General features: G+C 34.6%; 1 protein-coding gene across 1 annotated transcript; it reads right to left on the bottom strand.

Annotated features, from left to right (window-relative positions):
* Positions 1-970: 970 nt before the first annotated feature.
* On the bottom strand, positions 971-19765 carry LOC106663898 (protein zer-1 homolog). Its single transcript, XM_014389132.2, has 11 exons — positions 18318-19765; positions 6547-6680; positions 6341-6486; positions 6078-6280; positions 5845-6016; positions 5619-5780; positions 5387-5548; positions 5179-5328; positions 3278-3432; positions 1718-1815; positions 971-1651 (listed from the first exon to the last, which is right to left on the bottom strand). The coding sequence occupies exons 1-11, from the start codon at positions 19073-19075 to the stop codon at positions 1455-1457; spliced, it is 2337 nt and encodes a 778-aa protein (XP_014244618.1). The 5' UTR covers positions 19076-19765; the 3' UTR covers positions 971-1454.
* Positions 19766-20921: the final 1156 nt, after the last annotated feature.

Genomic DNA, 20921 nt, shown 5'->3' with positions numbered 1-20921 from the left:
TAAACTAAATTTAGAAAAGTCAACAATGCTTGTTAAAATGAACCTTATTGGAATAATCTCACTTTTAAAATAAATAAACTAAACTATATATATATTTTTTTATTATTAGTATTAAGATGAAACAAAAAATAAACAGCAACTGGAAATTGAAAAGCAAAATGTAACAATTTACTACTTTAGCAACAATAAGAAAATTTAGAAATATTAACATTTTTTTATTAGTTAATACCGGTAAAAATTATTTACATTTACCTTGAAAAATAATACTTTGATTGAAATCGGTTAAATCAATTTAAATCACCTTTAACATTTTAAAACAAGAACAATTTTTTTTTTTTTGCAAAATACAAATACAATTCTTAAAATATTAACATCAAGAATGGGAAACTAGTTGTGGATATTCCAACTAACACCAATAAGTATATTTTATTTATGAAAAATTAAATTAAATATCTGACATTATTGAACAATTGATGGACAATTTCGAAAAAATTGATCCATTTTTAACTTTAACCGACAACCGCTTAACTTCGGTAAACAATTCTCTGCCTACCGACCGACTGGTAAGAGCGACACACTTTGTCAGTATTTTAAATTTCCAGAGATTCTGCAATTGCAAATATTTCATTCTTCAAATATCACAGACAGTAACAAGATGATTTATAATTACCAATTCTTTTATTACTATTACAAACCTTGCTGAAATTGTAAAACCACACAAATCGTCTTTTAAATAAAACAAAAAATATCGACTTTGAAAAATGTCGCTCTTAAATTGTATAGATTCGAGTCTGCATAGTCCGATCAACAGTCGTAAAACAAAATTTAATTTTCCCACATCAATATCAGTTTTTATCTGTGCATTTAGTATTAATTTATGTGGTTTCTCCTTTTTCGCAAGAAACACTTAGCTTTTTGTAAAACTAAAGTTAAATTTCAAGGAAGTTTGTTGTTTCATAAAATAACAGTATTTCTTACTGCGATATATATCTAATTTAAAATTGTTATATTTACAATATTACATTAGAAGGAAGTTAGTTTTAAATTCTCAGATTATTCCGGTTTTGTTATATACAACAATAACATACGTATTAATACATGTTCTCTAAGTACACGACATTGAAGTTATGTATTACGGTTTAATAGGTTCACAAAATGTAGTCCTCTCTCTATAATTAAAATATATAAAATTAAAGCGAGTATCCCTTTGGCAAATAAAAGTCCAAAATGAAAAACAAATAATGCTTGTATAGCATTATTGAATAAATAAATGAACCCAGAATTGAATAAGGTCTGTAAAGTTGTAAACAAAATATATAAATATCAAGAAGTAATCCCTAATTTCTTAGATATTTTTGCCCAGAGGAGATAGTTTTAGGGATCTTTTCGAACATCGAGAGTGACTACAGTTGTCTAACTTAGTCGGCAGTTTTTGTTTTACTGTTTATTTGGATTCAACCGTCAAGTTGTAATGAAGAATTTGATTCGACATTAAAGTTGAGATAACTTGATCTATTTCGATGTAGTTCACAAACGGTGATAACCTTTTCGGCAAGGTCTCTGATCCTCTTGTAAGGCCTTGTATCGTTAATGATATCGGTTAAAATGGCGATTCCACCTTCGGCTTCGACCAAACTGCAGTACTTGTCGGCTGAAATGGATCGAAGTGTTATACAAGGCGAACATTAAATAGAAAATAAAAATAAAATAAACATACGGTAAACCATAGTCAGATTGGCAAGAGCCCAGACGGCCCAATGCTGGCACTCTGGTGTATGGCTCACTTTTGCAAGAAGAAGGATGGGCTCGAATGACCTACAAATTATATTCAATGGTTTATTTACTATTGTTTACTAAAGTTTTTTTAAATTTATTATATTTATTACAATTAATTCAGGTTTTTAGTTGAGATAAAAAAGTCAATGGCACGAGCGGGATTCGAACCCACGATCTTCGGCTAGAAAAGCTGCTGCTCTACCACTTGAGCTATCGTGACCTCGATTCACTTGGACGCTAACTTCCCATCTCAACCCCACCTTTTGAATTTTCCTTCCTTTTTGCCATTTTTCAAATGTCGTTAGTGTCCGTGTGGATTGAGGTCACAATAGATCAAGTGGTAGAGCAACGGCGTATCTAGCCGAAGATCGTGGGTTGGAATCCCGCTCGTGCCATTGACTTTTTTAACTCAACTAAAAACCTTAATTAATTGTAATATATTAATTGATCAAGCGGACCAAAAAATTAGTGAATTTAAGAAATTATATTTACTGTTATTTGTACAAAATAAACATAGAAAAATGGCAAAAAAGGAGGGAAAATTTGACAGGTGAGGTTGAGATGGGAGTTGGTGTCTGAGTGGATCGAAGTCACGATAGCTCAAGTGGTAGAGCAGCAGCGTATCAAGCCGAAGGTCGTGGGTTCGAATCCCACTCGTGACACTGGCTTTTTTATCTCAACCAATACCTTTCATAAATATTAATTAATTGAAAAAAGTCAATTGGTCAATCGGACCACAAACTGTAATTGATTATTATTATTATAAACTGCTTAAGTTGAAAATAAATTGTTATCTAGGAGAAAGACAAAGTCGAGCCTAGATTTATACTCAACTGCATATTCTTTTTGCTAACACGACCAAGCTGATCAGACCTGAACGTTTAAAATTTTATTCTTTATTTTTTTGCATAATTTAAGAATAATGCAAATTTGAAATATTTATGATTGCTTAGGAAAATAAAAATAAACTAGGCTTCTATGAATATAAAATGAAAAAGTCAAGAGCTTAATGTAGTACAAATTATATGACACATTTGAGGATTTTTATTGCATATAAATCCAGGCTCTAATATTTTTTTTTAATAATTATGCAGTACAAAATGTCAGCATTTGTAGTTTAATCAGTTGTGTGATGGCACCAACATCATTTCCAAACTAACAAACATGTAAAATTTAAGCTAATTTTAATTAATTCACAACAGAAAAAAAATATAATGGAAATATCACTTAAATTGACGACAAAAAAATTCAAACATGAGTGTTAAAAGATAAGATAGGCCCATAATCCATTTTAATAGCATTATTTTGAAATAGAATATCTTAATTATGTTATTGACTCACATTAGATTAACTGTTAAAATTTACAATATTACACGATGGTTAAACCCGCATTCTTGATTTAAAAAAGTCAATCTCTTGTTGTGATTATGCAACATACCGGAATTCAAAAAGTAAATAATACAACTTAAATTTGTATTTTAAAATTTGTTTAATCGCTGACCTGTAATTTATATTCCTTAAAGTTTCAAGGGGCCATCTTTCAATGGCGGCCACCATCCTTCTGAGAACCGTTTCTCGTGACGGTACAGTGATAGTCCAAGCTTTCGGCCCGTCAGATGCCATATGAGAAAGAACTCCTGCTGCATTGTAACTAACCTACACAAGACAAATTTATAAATAAAACAATTAATTTATTTCTAAATCTGTAGAGGTAGAGTTGCTAAATGTAGCTTAATGCCTAATTGAAAGAAGAAGGCAGATAAAATCCAAAAGACTAAAAATTAACACAATGCCACAATTTTTTTTCCCAAAAAGTCTGGATCGGCCTTTCCTTGGCTCCATATAGAGAGTGTGTAGGAATAACACCCAAAATGAGAATTCTGCTTGAGCACAGGAGTCAGTATTTACTTCATTGGAGGAAAAAAGTTTGTTTTATTTTATCTAGTACTTGGTAGATATCTTGTTTTCTGAATTATTTTTATTAGTCTATATGCTTTTAGTTGGTCCTAGTAAACCAACGTGATTATTTAAATTCATTTATAATTTTTATGTAATGTGCAGTGAGATGAAAATAATCCACATAAAAATTTAAATAATTAAATTTAAACACCTCATTTGTTACTGGCAAGCTTTCGACCTACTTTTTTTCAAAATGCCTTCACCCTGAGGGTTCATATAACCTCGTAATTAAAATTCCCTCATTAAACAAATGTCATCATCAGGGCAAAGGCAAAATACAGGGTGTCCCAGTTCCCTCTGACGAAACTCAGGGAATCGATTCTACTCTTCGTTTGGAGCAAAAAATGCTCAGGGTAAAATTTTCGTAAAGTTCTCTATTTTGAAGATATTCGTCAATTTAGGTTTTTTCAACTTTTCACTACCTTAACACATAAAAACGCTTACAACTTCCAAAATATTGAGACTACAACAAATCCAATTACACCATTTGAAAGAACGCTAAATTTGCTGTAAGATACTTCTATTTGCAATAATCTGAATGACAAAATGTTAGCCAATATCAGTTGGAACATGTTAAAATTACAAAATTTAAATTCACTATTTTTCATGATCCGCTTGACCAATTAATAATATTCAATTAATTAAGGTTTTAAGTTGAGATAAAAAAATCAGTGTCACGAGCGGGATTCATACCCACGACCTTCGGCTTGATACGCCAAACAAAATTTAAAATTGTTTTAAAATTTTAAAAAATTAAACTGAGGTTACAAAAAAATACCTACAACTTGACAAATTTCACAAAAACTTCATCTAATATGATTTACGTTGATATATCCAGGTTTTTAAATAATGTTCTATAGAGATGAAAAATCAACGTAAAGCATATTAGATGAAGAAGTTTTTGTGAAATTGTAACCTCAGTTTTAAATTTTGTAATTTTGACATGTTCCAACTGATATTGGCTAACATTTTATTCAATTCAGATTATTGCACATAAAAGTATCTTACAGCAAATTTAGCGTTCTTTCAAATGGTGTAATTGGATTTGTTGTAGTCTCAACATTTTGGAAGTGGTAAGCGTTTTTATGTGGTAAGGTACAGAAAAGTTGAAAAAAACCTAAATTGACGAATATCTTCAAAATAGAGAACTTTCCAAAAATTTTCTCCTGAGCATTTTTTGCTCCAAACAAAGAGTAGAATCGATTCCCTGAGTTTCGTCAGAAGGAACTGGGCCACCCTGTATTTTTTTTTTCTTAACCTTAATCTCAAATTTTCTTGAAGAACGACAGTCCTAACATTGCCAAAGACTGTGATTTATTTGATGATGTTGATGATGATAATATAGAAAATTATTGTCCATTATAGGGAAGTTTGATTTTATATGTGTATGTACAGAATTGTGCTTATATAAATTAATCAATATATCTAAATCAAAATTTCAACCTCAATTCCATCACTGGTAGAATCGACCAGGTCTGCGAACACGGATATATATTCGGTCGTCATCAACCTCGGGCGGAGATGTTTGACTTCGGCGACATTTCCGAGTAGACCCATCATATTCCGCATGAGTTCGTCTTTATCGGGGAACATCTAAAACAAGAAAACAATGATAATAAACAATTAAATAGATTTATAAACTGTTTCATACTTTAAGACATCCGAGGAAGTACTGCATTCCTTTTCCATCAAGAAATCTCTGACAGTTAACAGCAGTCTCGTCCGTGACATTCCACATCGTCGACCAAGCGACTTCTAATACATCATCGCAAGATTTTCTCGTAACTCTGTTATTGATGATTACAAGCATCCTCTGAATTTCAATTAATCATGTGAATATTTACGTACGGTTATGTTTAAAACTACATTGATTTAAAATTTACATTGATAGCGCCGAGATCACCTAAGAGTTGCTTTTGTGAACCTTCCACTTGGCAAGCGAGAGAGTTCAAAAGGTATATTCCAATGCGTTGTACAAAGCCTTCTTGTTCCATTTCAGAAACAATATGTAAAAGGATGCTTACAAGCCTTTTATATTCAAAAAGCTAAAAAGAACATTTTTTAGAAAATTTTTCTACAATAAATGAAGAACGTTAGACATCAACTCACGACATCACTGGGAATTTTAAATTGACATAAAGTAAGACAGCCATTTCTTAACATAGTGTCATCATTCCTGTGGGTATTCATTCCATTTAAAAGTGTCGTGATAATAGCTTGTTTTGTCCGACAGCTCGTAGGACGTGTATCTTTGCTTTTCACAATATAAAAGAGAGTGGCACTAAAATGAAAAACCATTCAGACATCTGGGCTAAAGATAAAGAGAACAAATATCGACTGACCTTCCGGATATTTGTATGTGTTTAATAGTAACGTGTCTGTCCATCGCTTCTAAAACGACTGCTAAAGCTGTCTTGATGTCCTGGCAGTTGTCGTATCTAAAAAGCAGGTAGAGGTCATTGAGCACTCGCTGCAGGATGTCTGGCCTCTCGAGATAAGAAGCCGCCGCGACTAAGATCTGCCTTTCGTTAGCATCACCCGAAATCTAGAACGATGGGCAATCGTTAAACAGAATGTTCGGTTAAATGAATATTTGGTGACTGACATGTTTCGCTGGGATGTCGTGCCTCCTGCACGCCCCGTGCAACGTTCCATAAAGGCCGAGGAACTCCAAAGGCCTGTCGACCCGTGATGCAAGCCCAGGTATGTCCGTCCTCGATTTTTCCAGTGAAAACTTTTGTTCAGCCACTCCTAAAAAAATATATATATATTTAGACCACTAAAAATAAAGCGTATTGGGGATTACAGTACCTCTTCCGGCCAGATTTGTTCCTGATATGTCAAGGGATGTGAGATTTGGTAGGTTATCGACGATGTACGCCAGAGCCTCGTTTTCTTTTTGATACAGTCCCATTTTTTCAGACGACTGAGATATATCCAAATGCCTATAAAAAACAAATTCTCTATAGTCTTTTATACAACATATACCTTCAATTCATTATCAATAACATTTAATTAATTAAAAAAGATATATTTTGAATACTTGTATTTATGCATGTACAATAATATTATGTGAAATTTACAAACATTTTCTTATTCTTATTTTTTTGTATTAATCACATTACAGAAATAGTCCATAGTGAAGTCAATTACATAATATATATTATTCATTTATTAATTTTATTGCAGTTCAAACAGGCCAAATGACTCAAAACTGAACAGTCAAGAGTACAAAAAAACTTCTCGTAAAACCAAAAACAATTAATTTAATGGCAGAAATAATCCTAACGTCTTTAACATTTCTTATAAGGAAAGCGAAATTTTTTTAGACCTAAAAATAACTGATTCAATATGAGGCATAAAGTAACATGTTGAAAACTACCCTAGTAATAGCTGAAACTCAATTAATTAAGGTTTTAAGTTGAGATAAAAAAGTCAGTGTCACGAGCGGGATTCGAACCCACAACCTTCTTGATACGCTGCTACTCTACCACATGAGCTATCGTGACTTCGATCCCCTCGGACACTAATTTCCATCTCAACCCCACCTTTTGAATTTTCCCTCCTTTTTGCCATTTTTCAAATGTCGTGTAATCTATTTGATTCTCGGCGACAAGTGAAATGGCCACGGAGAGCTTTAGTGAAATGTACTTCATTTTAATTCATTAAATTCACTATTTTTCGTGGTCCGCTTGACCAATTAATATCATTCATTTAATTAAGGTTTTAAGTTGAGATGTCACGAGCGGGATTCGAACCCATGACCTTCGGCTTGATACGCTGCTACTCTTCCACTTGATCTATCGTGACTTCGATCCCCTCGGGCACTAACTTCCCATCTCAACCGCACCTTTTGAATTTTCCCTCCTTTTTACCATTTTTCAATGACTTTTTTATCTCAACTTAAAAACTTAATTAATTGAATGATATTAATTGGTCAAGCGGACCACGAAAAATAGTGAATAGCTGAAACTTTCACTATCTAAAAAATATGAAGACTGGTAAGGCTTTATTTTATACAAAAGTAAATACATTTACATTTGGAAATATTTAATAACAGTTTATTGACAGAGCACAAAGATGAGATCCAAGTCCTTTTGTAAAAGCCCAAACATGGCCATTTACTATGGCATAGGTTTTTGTCATCAGCAAGGAATAAAAATTTCAAACTCTTGAAAGAAGAAATTACACCATTGACAAACATAAAAAAAAGTACTGGTGCGATCCCTGGGAAACAATTGAAGTAATAAATGAACTGGAAATTCTACCCCTAAAGCCTTAACCCAACGAACCACATCATCGATGATCAAACTTGGTATTGTAGGTTTTAGTGGCATCGGCATCACTCGGTTACCTTTCTCCAATGTATTAATTATAAATTCCTTATACCACCAAATGTAAGGCTGTAGAGTGACCAGACAGAAAACCATGGTAATCGTCGATCAACAAGGGTCTACAGAAATTATCTGAAGTGTAATAACTGACTCAAGAAGCTTGGAAATATAATTAAACTTGCAAACTGGACGATAGTTTTGTATCACAGAAGGATTACCTTTTTTTTCTAAACCTTGGCAAAACAAAAATGTCTTTCAAACACTCCGGTACAACACAACAAACAAAATTTAAAAAGGAAAGGACAAAGGGTATGCACAACTTTTCAATAAGCAGGAATATTATCTAGACTAATAGAGCAATATGGTCGACTCTTTAAAAACCATGTCAACATGAACGGAAAATTCATTGAAAATTAAAAACCAGAGAGAACTATCATATCTGGGAGCAGTAAAGGAACAGCTAAAAGCAGCAGAGGAAAGCACATATACATGTTCAAAGATACTTGCTGAGCATCTTTAATGATAACTGATCCTTGAAATGGGTAGCCCTTAATCTCTACAAAAGTTAATTTTAATGGCATCGCTAAGGTTTTTACATGAAGATCTGCTGATAAATAAAACCACGGAAATTCCACATGGCAGATAAGGAAATGTTTATTTCTTATTTTCATCAAAGGGCAAAAAATTGTTTTCCTTCTGATCCATAGTTTCAGCTCACATTTTTTAGATGCCTAATCAGACGATGTACTTAGCACATTTTTCCCTTATCTGTAGTATTTGCTGTTGTCAACTGAATTAATTTACTCATAGAGTAAACTGATTATATTTCTAAGCCATTATTTTTTTTTCCTTTTTGCGTGTTAAAGGAAGAACTGCTGATAAATAGCAATGCCGAAATCCCATCTAGGCTGATAAGAATTTATTTATTACAAACAATAAAATATCATAAAATTTTATGTTTTAATAAAAATGTTTGTTGCGATATTGTGGAGCCAACGGACTTGTACTGAAGGTCATATGACGCATAATTTCATGTGTGAAGTAATATAATACTGAGATTATGAAATTCAACACCAAGGTCACACTCTTTCATTTGATATTCAATTAATTAATTCCGTGTCAAATCGATTAAAGAAAGGGTTTTAATCGCCCTAGGGAGTTGTTTGGGAAGACAAAGAGAAAAGAGTTATTGATAATTATCCTTTTATGTCAATTAAAAATTAGTCAAACATTTTGTATAATTTCCCATTGTTTTAGTTAATACGTTATCTTTTGCCCTACATGCATTTATACTGTCTTACGAAAGAGACAAACAGCTACTTAAAAATAATCTTTTATCAAATTGTTACATTGAATTAAATTGACATAATTCAACTTTACATCAGTAAATTTCACGATTTTGTTTTTGGCCATAGAAAAAAATGCATCACCAAATAGAAAAGAAATGTAAAATTATAAAACATTTTCTGAATACTTTTTGTCAAAATAATGATACAGTGAAACCTATTGCTAAAGGACAGTCATGGTGTCACTTTTGACCTCTTTACGGAAGTGTTCTGTAAAATGAGATTTTTATCTTCGGATAAGTGTGTTTTCCTCTTATGTGAGGTAAAGGCAAAAAGCCTAGTATGGAATCCCTGGCAGAAATTGGTGACACCAATGACCTAGTATTCGGGACAGAGGCAATGAGAATGTGGACATTTTGGAAAACAAAGGATATGAATTCTCTAGCCCCGAACCCTATTCTAGCCTAGCAATCACAAAAAGGCTACATCCAAAGATCCTTAATTAGACCAAAACATGGTGGAACAACATTTCAGGCATGAGGCATGTGAAGAAATTTATAGAACAGCCATCCGCAAGACTTGCAAAGAGTGGAAGCTACTCGCAACAGAACCGGGATTGTGTGGTCGTCCAGGTTGTGTGTTTGGAAGTGTAGGTATGCCAGCTTTGATTGCCATGGTGGGAGAAAAATCAGTACCATTTCTCATTTTAAACCATCGATCCAATAGTAATAACTTCAAAATGAGATAGTAGGTGTGAAGGAGGATAAGTTTTAATTTGAAAACGAGACCGGGATGCCACACTCAGAATCCTTTCGTAAAGAAATGCATGTATTGTTTGTTTTCAAGAGCCGAGAATATGGTGTCGACTACTCTGAAGTATTGATGAACAGTAAAATTGAGTGACCAAAATCCAAATTGATAGTTGGGAATTAAGCTTTTAGAGTCAAATATGGGAAGTGGTATTTTAAGGAGATTTTGGGGATATTGGTGGCCGCAACGGTTTAGACGTTGAAACGGTGCTCGTGTTCGAATCCAGCGGCCTTGCATTCAAACCTGACATACGTACAATTTTTTTTTAACACCGGCACCCCGAGGGTTCAAATAACCTCATAGTTGAAATACCCTTGAAAAATATTTTATTCAATTAAAAATTTTATGGGATTCTGGTTGGACTCCTGTCAAGACACTGGTTGCCTAAGAATGTATATGCACTGGATGCAAAACAAAGAAGAAATGCACAGCTAGCAAGAGCCTACACTGAGGTACCACTGACGCTCCATAGCCTGATACCTGCTGATGACTTTTTTTTTTTTTTTTTTTAATGGATACCAGGAACTGGAAGAGTTCCCCCTGAGCACTGCAGCTGTGCAGCTTATTGTACTTTATCCCTGGCTCCATATTTTTGGGGGCTCGCAACACAAATGTGAATTTGAGCCCCCGGTGGCCAGTGTTCTTCCACCGAAGAAACTCATTTTTGAAGGGGGTTGGGACCAAATTCAGGGTCGCTGAGATCTGATCCCACCCCTTCCATTGATGAGTGCTGTGTCAATTTTTTTCAATTTCGACCACCGGTCCTTTAGGCGTCAGAAAAAAGTCTAGAGGCGACAGTGGGGATCAAACCCACGACCACAGGATCTACTAGCCGAAAGTCTGACGCTTTAACCACTCGGATACCGCGGCCCCCTATGTACTGATGACCATAGGTTGATTAACAACCTGAAGTTGGTCAGTGAGTTACAAAAATAGAATAGACAATAGATCTACTCAGGTCGAGGATGCCTTGTGGCCACCTCATTTATTCCTATCCGTGTATGGTTTGTAGATTTGGGTAAAAAATTTATGATCTTTTAAAATTTTCCTTTTTAGCATTTCGCTAAGCTTTAATTTACTGGCTCTTCTTCCACTGGGTCTCCCAAACTTGTAAGAATCAAAAATTCTTTCTTTTAAAGTAAAAAATAAACTTTTCAAAAATTTGAACTTAAAATAAAATTTAGATTATTTGGAGATCGTGATATGCGGCCTGGTGTGCCGTAGGTTTAGAAAAACATTTTCTTTATCGTGCTGACTTTTTGATCTTTATTGAGATCATCTTCAAGGCTCAAAGTGTTTTCTTGGTAGATGTGTTATTAATGTGTGTCATGTTGAGAGTACCCCCACACAGAAAACAAAAACTTTGAGCCCTGAAGATGATCTCAATAAAGATCAAAATGTTAGCACGATAAAGAAAATGTTTTTCTGAAACCTATATCACACCAGACCGCATCTCACGGCCTCCAAATAATCATCAACTAACGGTCACTAAACACCACACATTAAAATAAAATTATGAAAGATCGGAAAGAAAATAAGCTCGAATGAGGTGAATAAGTTAACTGATTCCGATTTATAACAGCTCAAATCTCCACACACATGGACAAAGTTCAGCCTATCACTTCTCAAGTCCACTGGCAATTTCAGTTTTTGTAATTTATGATAAATTACCGGCAGGGCTCAAAAATCACCCACCCCAGGGTTGGCAGTCCAAGGACAGACCTTATCCAAGAGGTCAGATCTCGGACCTTATGGACAATTACAAGGGTTGGGCACTAGGCGCTATCAATAGTTCAGTCATTTCAGCCCACAACGTAGTGTCCAAATCCAAAAATTCGCACTTTCACTCCCTCTTAAATAAGTACAGAAGTACAATAACTGTCCCTTACTCAGAGGTTTTCTGTACTTACAAACCATAGGATGACACAAAAGTCATCCTTATTTAGAGACAATAATAATAATGTAAAAATAAAATGAAATAGGCTTGATATTCTGTTTAATGGGTTTTCTGAAATAATAAGATTCATTTTAGAATATCAATGCTTTTCCAAAATTTGTTACCCTCTTCTTAAAACCAGTATCAGACTGGCCCAACTGGCAGGCAGTTCGAGCCTAGCCTGACCCTAAAGGGAGAAAAGGCCTCAGAAGGTGGTTGCAGAATGCATGTTTATTCGGCATGAAGAAGGAAAGTTCAATGTCTCTCGGGAGACAAAAAATAAACTGTTTTGTTCGCTGGATCCCCCTTTCACACTAGAAAGTAGGATATTAAGTAGGAAAGTGAGCTCTGGCGGAAAAAGAAAATCTCTGGATATACATTTACACCCCCCAAATCATACTATATTTGGACAATTTTCATCTCAACTACATTTGTATTATTCACATTTAACTTATTATTTATATTTTATTTTATTTATTTATTTTTTATTCAATCCCTTGCTCCCTTCCTTCTTTTTTTTTTCTTGTAGTAACTCCTGTAAACAGAGGACCTGGAGAAGCCACTTACTGTAAGTTTCACTAGATCAAATAGATGATTTTCCAATGTGATCAATTCATACTTCTGGATTCTTGCACTTTTAAGTCTAAAATGTCTATCAAATATGCAAATCCAGTTTTCATTATTAAATTTTTAGACGGACGCTCATCCGAGTATGCCATATCCAATTATAAACAGCAAATTCAAGATAAGGACCAAACTCACTATGCCAATTTATAAATCTATCATAAAGCCCCAGGCCTTTTATGGGTGCGAAATATGGGGAGCAGTCTTCATCAAAAATAAAGCGGCTGCATGCAAAGAACTACGACTCCCGACTATACAAAAAACAATTCACGAGCAATTCAACGTTCCATTTTGGACTTAGTCAAGTCAAAGGTGCTGTCCGCTTCAAACTAGGAGGAAACAAGGCAATATGTCTGAAGCTATGTTTCCTACAAGACTTGTAAATAGAGCAAAAACATCTGCGATGTAGTGTGATGTTAATTTATTTTGAATTTCAATGATATTTATCAAGTAACAAATTCCCCTCTAGTGAATACTGTGATAAAACCAAGTGGTCAATCTGATGACTTAAATTGTTAAATGTGAAATATTTCTATCACTAATTTAAAACTCTTTTATGTAGTTAAGCTAGAGATTTTAACATTTAAAAAATAAATAAATAAAAAATAAAAACTAGAGAAGTCAGTGATATTCCAAGGCCAATATTGCATAGATTTTAGATGAAAACCAAATTTTACAAAAAAAAACACTATTTATGTTTTGCCTATACAATACATATAGAGGGGATTTTGTCGTTATCATTAATGTCAAAATGATAAATTTGAAGATTAAGCAAACAATCCCATGACGTGCAACAATAAAAAAATGCGAAAAGCAAGTGGCCTGAAAAACTGTAGAAGCATTAAAGCTAAACAAAACAATGAAACTGAAGTAGTCTTAATGTAAAATGAATAAAACCTTGATGTTTAACACTATAAAAATTAAAATGACGAGATCACGCCAAAGATGCTTACTTTAAAATAGATGATAGATAACAAATAGATTATTTTCCAATTCAATTCTTAACTGTGAGAAACAAAAAGAATGTTTTTAAGCAATAGAAAGTAGAATATTTCCTCATGTGGTCTGAGAGTTGTTGAACCTGTAATTTGATCTTTACAGATCATCTTTGCCTATCTTCGCTGGGTCGGTCAGTCAAGATGCGTTTTGTCGACCAAGTTATCCCAGAGATGAAAGGCAGGCCAAGATTATTAATAAGGATCAAATTACCGAATATTTTAAACCTTCAAACTGCTCTCTTTTCTATTTCCGGCCAAATGTGTATTTGTTTTTGTTTAAACAATTCTAGATTGGTGCACTGTTAAGTCTAAATATGTAACTTTTTTCCCATAATACTAGAACCAAGACAGTGTCATAATCCAAAGCTAATATCGCATAGATTTCGGATGAAAACCAATATTTTTTAAAAACTCCATGTACATGTAGCCATTCGCCTATACAAATATAGAAGGGATTTTGTTGTTATCGATTTTATTAGCAATAAAAAAAAAATGTGAAAAGCAAGATAAGCGGTCTGAAAAATTGTAGAAGCATAAATGTTAAACAAAACAGTGAAACTCAAATAGGCTTAAAGTATGTAGAATGAATGATTGATGTTTAACACTGAAAAAGTAAAACTGACGAGCTCACCTCAAAGAAGCTGAATTAAAAAGTAATAATAATAATGATAAAAAATAGATGAGTTTCCAATTTCATTATTGACAGTCAGAATTAAAAATAATGTTTTTAAGCAATACTTTATCAAGGGATTTTCTCCTGAGGCCTGCTTGTTGAACCTACAATTTGATCCTTACCGATCACCATGGCCTGTTCATCCTCACTGGGTCAGCATGTCTTGCGTTTTGTCCACCCCATTATCCCAGTGTGGATAGGCAGACCAAGATGATTAAAACGGATCAAATTATTGAATATTTTAAACCTAATTTTAAAATTGCTCCCTTTTCTAATTGCTCATAAATAATCTGGAGCATAATATGGTCTCGATGGAAAGAAAAAAAAAATCAACCTTTAATGCCAAGCTTTCCCCTATTTCAAGGACTATCGGGGCAAAATAATCTTAAAGATGCCTACAACTTGACATAATTAAGTACTACTATTGCACTGTTGGGACTGATTAAAAACTTAATTAATTTGTATATGGCGTTACTATAAAATATGAAAATCCAGTTTTTATTAACAAATTTGTAGCAAAACTTTTTTTTACCGCCAAACTACTGGAAAATGATAACCTAAGCCCAACATCACATTGATTTCAGATAAAAAAACTAAGATTTTAAAATAAATCCATGAGCATTAAGTCATTTAACTATACACATGTACAAGGGATTTTATTGTTATCAATTTTATTAGCAAATAATCTCATGGCGAGCAACGATAAAAAAAATGTGAAAAGCAAGTGGCCTGGAAAATACTAGAAGCATAAATGTTAAACAAAACAATGAAGTAGGCTTAAAATAAGAATGTAGAATGAATAAAAACCATAATTTTTAAAATTGAAAAAGTAAAATTGACGAGCTCATCTCAAAGATGTTTGAACTTTAATAATAATAGCAGCACATAGATGATTTTCCAATTTGATTCTGAACAGTCAGAATTAAAAAGAATATTTTTCAGCAATTTTTATCATAAGCTTTTTCTCCTGTGGTCTGCGGGTTGCTGAACATAAAATTTAATTTTAAAAAAAAATATTAAGGACATCGTCAGGGCAAAATAATCTTAAAGATGTCTACAAATTGATATAATTAAGTGATAATACTATTACAATAAATGTTAGGACTGAGTTTTCCTTCAAAGAAATTTGAAACCATCTATTAAAAAAACTTAATTATGTAAATTTGTAGATATCATTATTATCAAATTAATTATTCTTTTTATTTAAGGTTTATGGTTGAGATAAAAAATTAGTGTCACGACCGGGATTCTAACCCACGACCTTTGGCTCAATACGCCGCTGCTCTAACCCCTTGAGCAGCATAAGGTTTTAGGCCGAGATGAAAAATTAGTGTCACGAGTGGTATTTGAAGGAGTTGGTGTCCGAGGGGTTCGAAGTCAAGTGGTTAGAGCAGCGGAATATTGAACCGAAGGACGTGAGTTCGAATCCCACTCGTGACATTAATTTTTCATCCCAACCAAAAACCTTATATAAAAAGAATAATTAATTGGAATAATTAATATGGACAATAAGGACCACTAAGCAAATATGGACAAAATCCCGTAGCGGTTAATCAACAAGTACTTGCTGATCTTCAGGAACTTTTCCCTAAGGACCACCTAACTGTTTTACACCGATGGATCCCTCAAGTCTGGGAAGGTTGGATGCTCCTAGTTCTGCCCTAGTATCAAAATACTAGTATAAAATATTAGTATTAATAAAATATTAGTATCATAAAAGGGAATCAATTCCTCTGCCGGCAGAGATATCAATTTATTCAGCGGAATTATTAGCAATTAAGGCAGCGTTAACTTTCCTTACACTCAACCTTCCTACAACAAATCACATTATAATTTGCATAGACGCCTCAGTGCAATGCACTGCTTGCAAAACACATTTATTAACTTTAAGAATTATATTGCAGCTGACATAAAAAGACAGACAACAACTTTTCCACTTTTAAAAAAGGTCTCTTTTGTGTGGATTAAAGGACATACGGGCATCTACGGCAACGAAAAAGCCGACAAACTTGCAAAAAAATGCAACACAGTTACTCACCCCTAGAATCATGAGGATTCCTAGCACAGACCTTTTTCAAATATTGGAAACGAGAATTCAAATAGAATGGCAAACTGAATACTCTGCCTCGGATAAGGGAATGGCTTACAAAACATTATTTCCACTTGTGAAAACAATACCGTGGTTTAACAAACTAGACATGACAAAAAAGACATAACCACCATACATCGGTTAAGAACAAACCATGGCATCTGCGCAGCATATCTTCACAAGATTGGCACAAAACAACACCCAAATTGTGACACATGCGGAGTAAAGGAGGACCTAACGCACATAATGTTTCACTGCAGCCAACATTCGTCAGCTAGAAATAAATTCTACCAGGATCTGGAGAAAGAAGGAGTAGAACACCCAATTACTGAAACTAGAGCTCTATTCAAGAATCCCAGAGTGTATAACTTGATAATAAAATGTTTAAAAGAAGTGTTTGTGAAAATATAATACGAGCTGTTTAAATTGTATATATTATTTGTAACATGGCTGTATAATTGTTTGATGCAAAAAGAAATAAAAATAAAGCAAATATGAATTATTATCAAATATAATTATTTTTATTAGTTATTAGTTTTTATTTATTTTTGTAATTTTATGGAAAGAAGGTTAAGAAGAAAAATTGATGCGCCGATGAGTTGAATCGCAACTAAATGATGCTATGTTTCAACGTTGGCAGTAACGGGGAAAATTTAAATAATAGTTGGCTGAGATCTCCAGAGGGGCACCGGGTTAAAAAGCCAGGGGTCGTGGGTTCGAGTCCCTCTTGTGACAATAGTTTTTTCTCAACTTTCTTTGCTTAAAAATTGAAAAAGAAATCAAATCAATCCAGTTGTTAACAAATTTGAAGCAAAATTTTTTTCCCATCACAAAGATTTCAGATGAAAAATAAAATCCATCTAAGTTGGGCCTTGCCTATACAATACATATTGTTATCATTAATGTCAAAATGATAATTTGAAGATTACACAAACAATCCCATGACAAGCAAAAATAAAAAATAAAAAAATATGAAAAGCAAATGGCCTGAAAAACTGCAGAAGCAAAAAAGGTTAAATAAAACAATGAAACTCAAGTAGGCTTAAAGTAAGACTGTAAAATGAATAAAACCTTGATTTTTAAAACTGAAAAAGTAAAACTGACGAGCTCATCTCAAATGTTTGAACTTTAGTAATAATAGTAGCAAATAGATGATTTTCCAATTCGATTCTGAACAGTCAGAATTAAAAAGAATATTTTTCAGCAATATTTTATCGTAAGATTTTCTCCTGTGGTCTGTGGGTTGTTGAACATAAAATTTGATCCTTACTGACCATCTTGGTCTGTCTGACCTTGTTGGGTCTTCGTCAATGACAAATTAATTGATGCTATGATCTTTCAACGTTGGCAGTAACAGGGAAAATTTAAATAATAGTTAGCTGCGATCGGAGTGGCACTGGGGTGGGTTCGAGTCCCACTCATGACAATAGTTTTTCTTCTCAAACTTCTTTTCATAAAAATTAAAAAATAAATGATCAAATCAATACAGTTGTTATTAACAAATTTGTAGCAACTTTTTTTTTTCTCGCAGAAATTTCAAATGAAAAATAATTTCAAATTTAAAAAATAAAATCCATGAAAGTTTGATATTTGCTTATACAATTCATATCGTTATGATGTCCTGATTAATGTCAAAATAATAATTTGGAGATTATGTAAACAATCCCATGATGAGGGAAAAAAATAAAAATGTGAAAAGCAAGTGGCCTGAAAAATTGTAGAAGGAAAAAAGGTTAAACAAAACAATGAAGCTCAAGTAGGCTTAAAGTAAGAATGTAAAATGAATAAAGCCTTTATGTTTAACACCGAAAAAATAAAAGCGAAAAGCTCACCTCAATGACTTCAGTTGACATATGTAAGGCAGAGACTCTTGAACTTTAAAAATATTGTGAAGTACAAGTGACTGGAGGTGGACCAGCTTGACGATGTACTCCAGATTTTCAACATCGCTGCAGCCGGAGAGGTCGAGTTCGACAAGGTTGGGAAACGACTCGAGCAAAAGTGGAAAGTATCGCTTCTCCCTGTGGATGTAGAGGTTTTTGACCGCAAGCCTGCGGAGGTTGGGCGCTTTGAGGATGTAGCCGCGCTCTTCGTACGAGAGGGCGGAATCGCAGTGTGCGCCCCACTGAGGAGGCACCTGGTAGCAGAGGGTGTCGGGGAGGAGCTGGACTCCGGCTCCTATGCTCAACGACTCGAGCCTTTCCCCGTAGAGGTTCAACTCGTTGAGTGAGGCGTCGGTGATGACATGGCATTTGGCGATGTCCAGCTCGACGAGCCGGTGCTTGAGGAGCGTGGAGAGGCCGTCGTCTGTGATGTTGGAGTTCCTGAGTCTGACATGGAGGAGTTTGGTGTTGGCCAGGTCCCGGAATAGGCGGACGAACTTGTCGTTGACCTGGAGGCCGACCTGCTGGTGCACCCTGATCAACTCCTCGCAGATCTCCCTCGGGAAGGCCTGCCCCGGGACCAGCTCGTAGCCGTTCGAGGCCGGGTCCCTCACGAACACCGAGTCCAAATTCCTCACGACGAACTTGAAGCACTGGCTGAGGAGGCTGTCCGGCTCGTTGGCCGAATTGCAAACGATCGAATACATCTCCGAGGATCCGGATTGGATACGCGACTTTATACCGATTCGAAACGGGCCGCGATCCGACTCCGATTCGCGAGTCGAAAATCAAAAACAAAACTCGATCTGATCTTTTCTTTTGTTTTTTCGAGCTGAACACTCGCGGGGTAATTACATTTTAGAACTGTCCCTCGCTGTTATTTTTACACGGTCGCAACCCTCGTCGCCCTCCGCACGTCCCTCGTTCACATCCTCATCATCCGGCCGGGATAAACGACAGCGGGAGAAAATCGCGATTTCTACAACGGGCCACCACCTATAAATAGTGAAGTTTCAACGACCGAGAACCCAGTACGCAGGCTTCCGATGTCATAATAAAGTCAAATCGGACGAAAAAGTCATATCATATGTTTTGAGGGGAAACAGCTGTGCTCGCTAGAGATGCGCGGAAATTGAGAACGGGGCCGCGACCGATCCCACCGGCGCGTCATCGGACAAATGGTGAATCACAGCCGGCCTCCCTCAAAAATCTGACCAAAATCCAAAAACAGTTTTCAAATACGATTCTGCCCTTCTTCAAAATTCAAATGAATTTCTTCTTATTTCACTTTCCGTTTTTCATCTTTTCCAACCTACCCACAAAAAAAAAAAAAAGAAAAAAAGAACGAAATCGTACAAACGGCTGACGACACACAATTTTGAAAAATCAATTTTTTTTTACATTTTTGTCTTATTCTGAAGAATTACTTACAAAAAAATTTGTGTTTTTTATGATTACGAGTACAAAATAACTACTAATAGAAATTGACCAATTATTTATTTATTTATTAACAGGCAGATGCCCACAACCAGTAAAGTATGTATGGTTGATACATTGTATATTTGTTTGAGTGGACTGTATAAAATGTTATTGAATTACAAACGACAATCTTTAATTTATTTAATTTACATTAACTGATTATCATAGACTGAACTTTGAGTGAAATGAACTAAATGAAAAATGAACATGAAAATAATGAATGAATATAAAAATGTTAATATAACACAATTACACAAATGAAAAACGAAACTGGTTCACTTACATGCTTTTGACTTGAAGGCTGGCCGAATACTACCCTCTTACACTCATCCCCCAATTTTCCTCCTCTCAAAAAAAAGGGTGCCAATGTCTCCAACAATGTATACAGATAAATACTATACATTGGTAGGTAGATGTAGATATAAATGTATTACATACGGGTAGATAAACTCTAGGGGCTAAATACAGAAAACTTATGTTAAAAAAAACCCTTAGCAAGACTGGCAAACTGCTAAAGTTGAAAGGATTAAAGTCAGAGGAGTGATAAGACAATACACTGATAACTGGCATCTGAGAAAACATGTACATAAATAAGTATTTTGATGACCCCATTTGTTGGTTATGCAATGAGGAGGAAGAAATGGCCATCTTTGAATGCGAAGAACACATAACCTAGACATAACCTGGTATGCAAAGAACACCCAGGAATTACAGCAGCAAGTTGATGACCTAGTGCTTCTTAAGAGAAGGATCAACCTGATTGAAACTAAACTCTATGGGCACATAAAAATAAAATCAGACACCCATTGTTACAAATGGGGACTGACTACATGAGGACACATTCAGGAAACACTCTTTACTACATCCTATAAAGTCTCAACAGATTGCAATGGTGAAGAAGAATTGAGAACATCAGATTCGATGATATGGTATACAGATAGCTCCAAAACAAATGAACTAGGTCAGGCATTTTCTGTACAAGCCTAAAATATGAAAAATCCAACTCATTACGGAAGAGGCTTTGGTCTTCAAATTAAAAGACATGCCATCAACACTTATTCCTTAGAATATCTT

This window comes from Cimex lectularius, unplaced genomic scaffold (genome assembly GCF_000648675.2).
Source record: "Cimex lectularius strain Harlan isolate CLEC.00 unplaced genomic scaffold, Clec_2.1 scaffold23, whole genome shotgun sequence".
NCBI lineage: Eukaryota > Metazoa > Arthropoda > Insecta > Hemiptera > Cimicidae > Cimex > Cimex lectularius.
The sequence above is the reverse complement of the archived record's forward strand: the minus strand, read 5'-3'. Positions and strand labels throughout refer to the sequence as shown.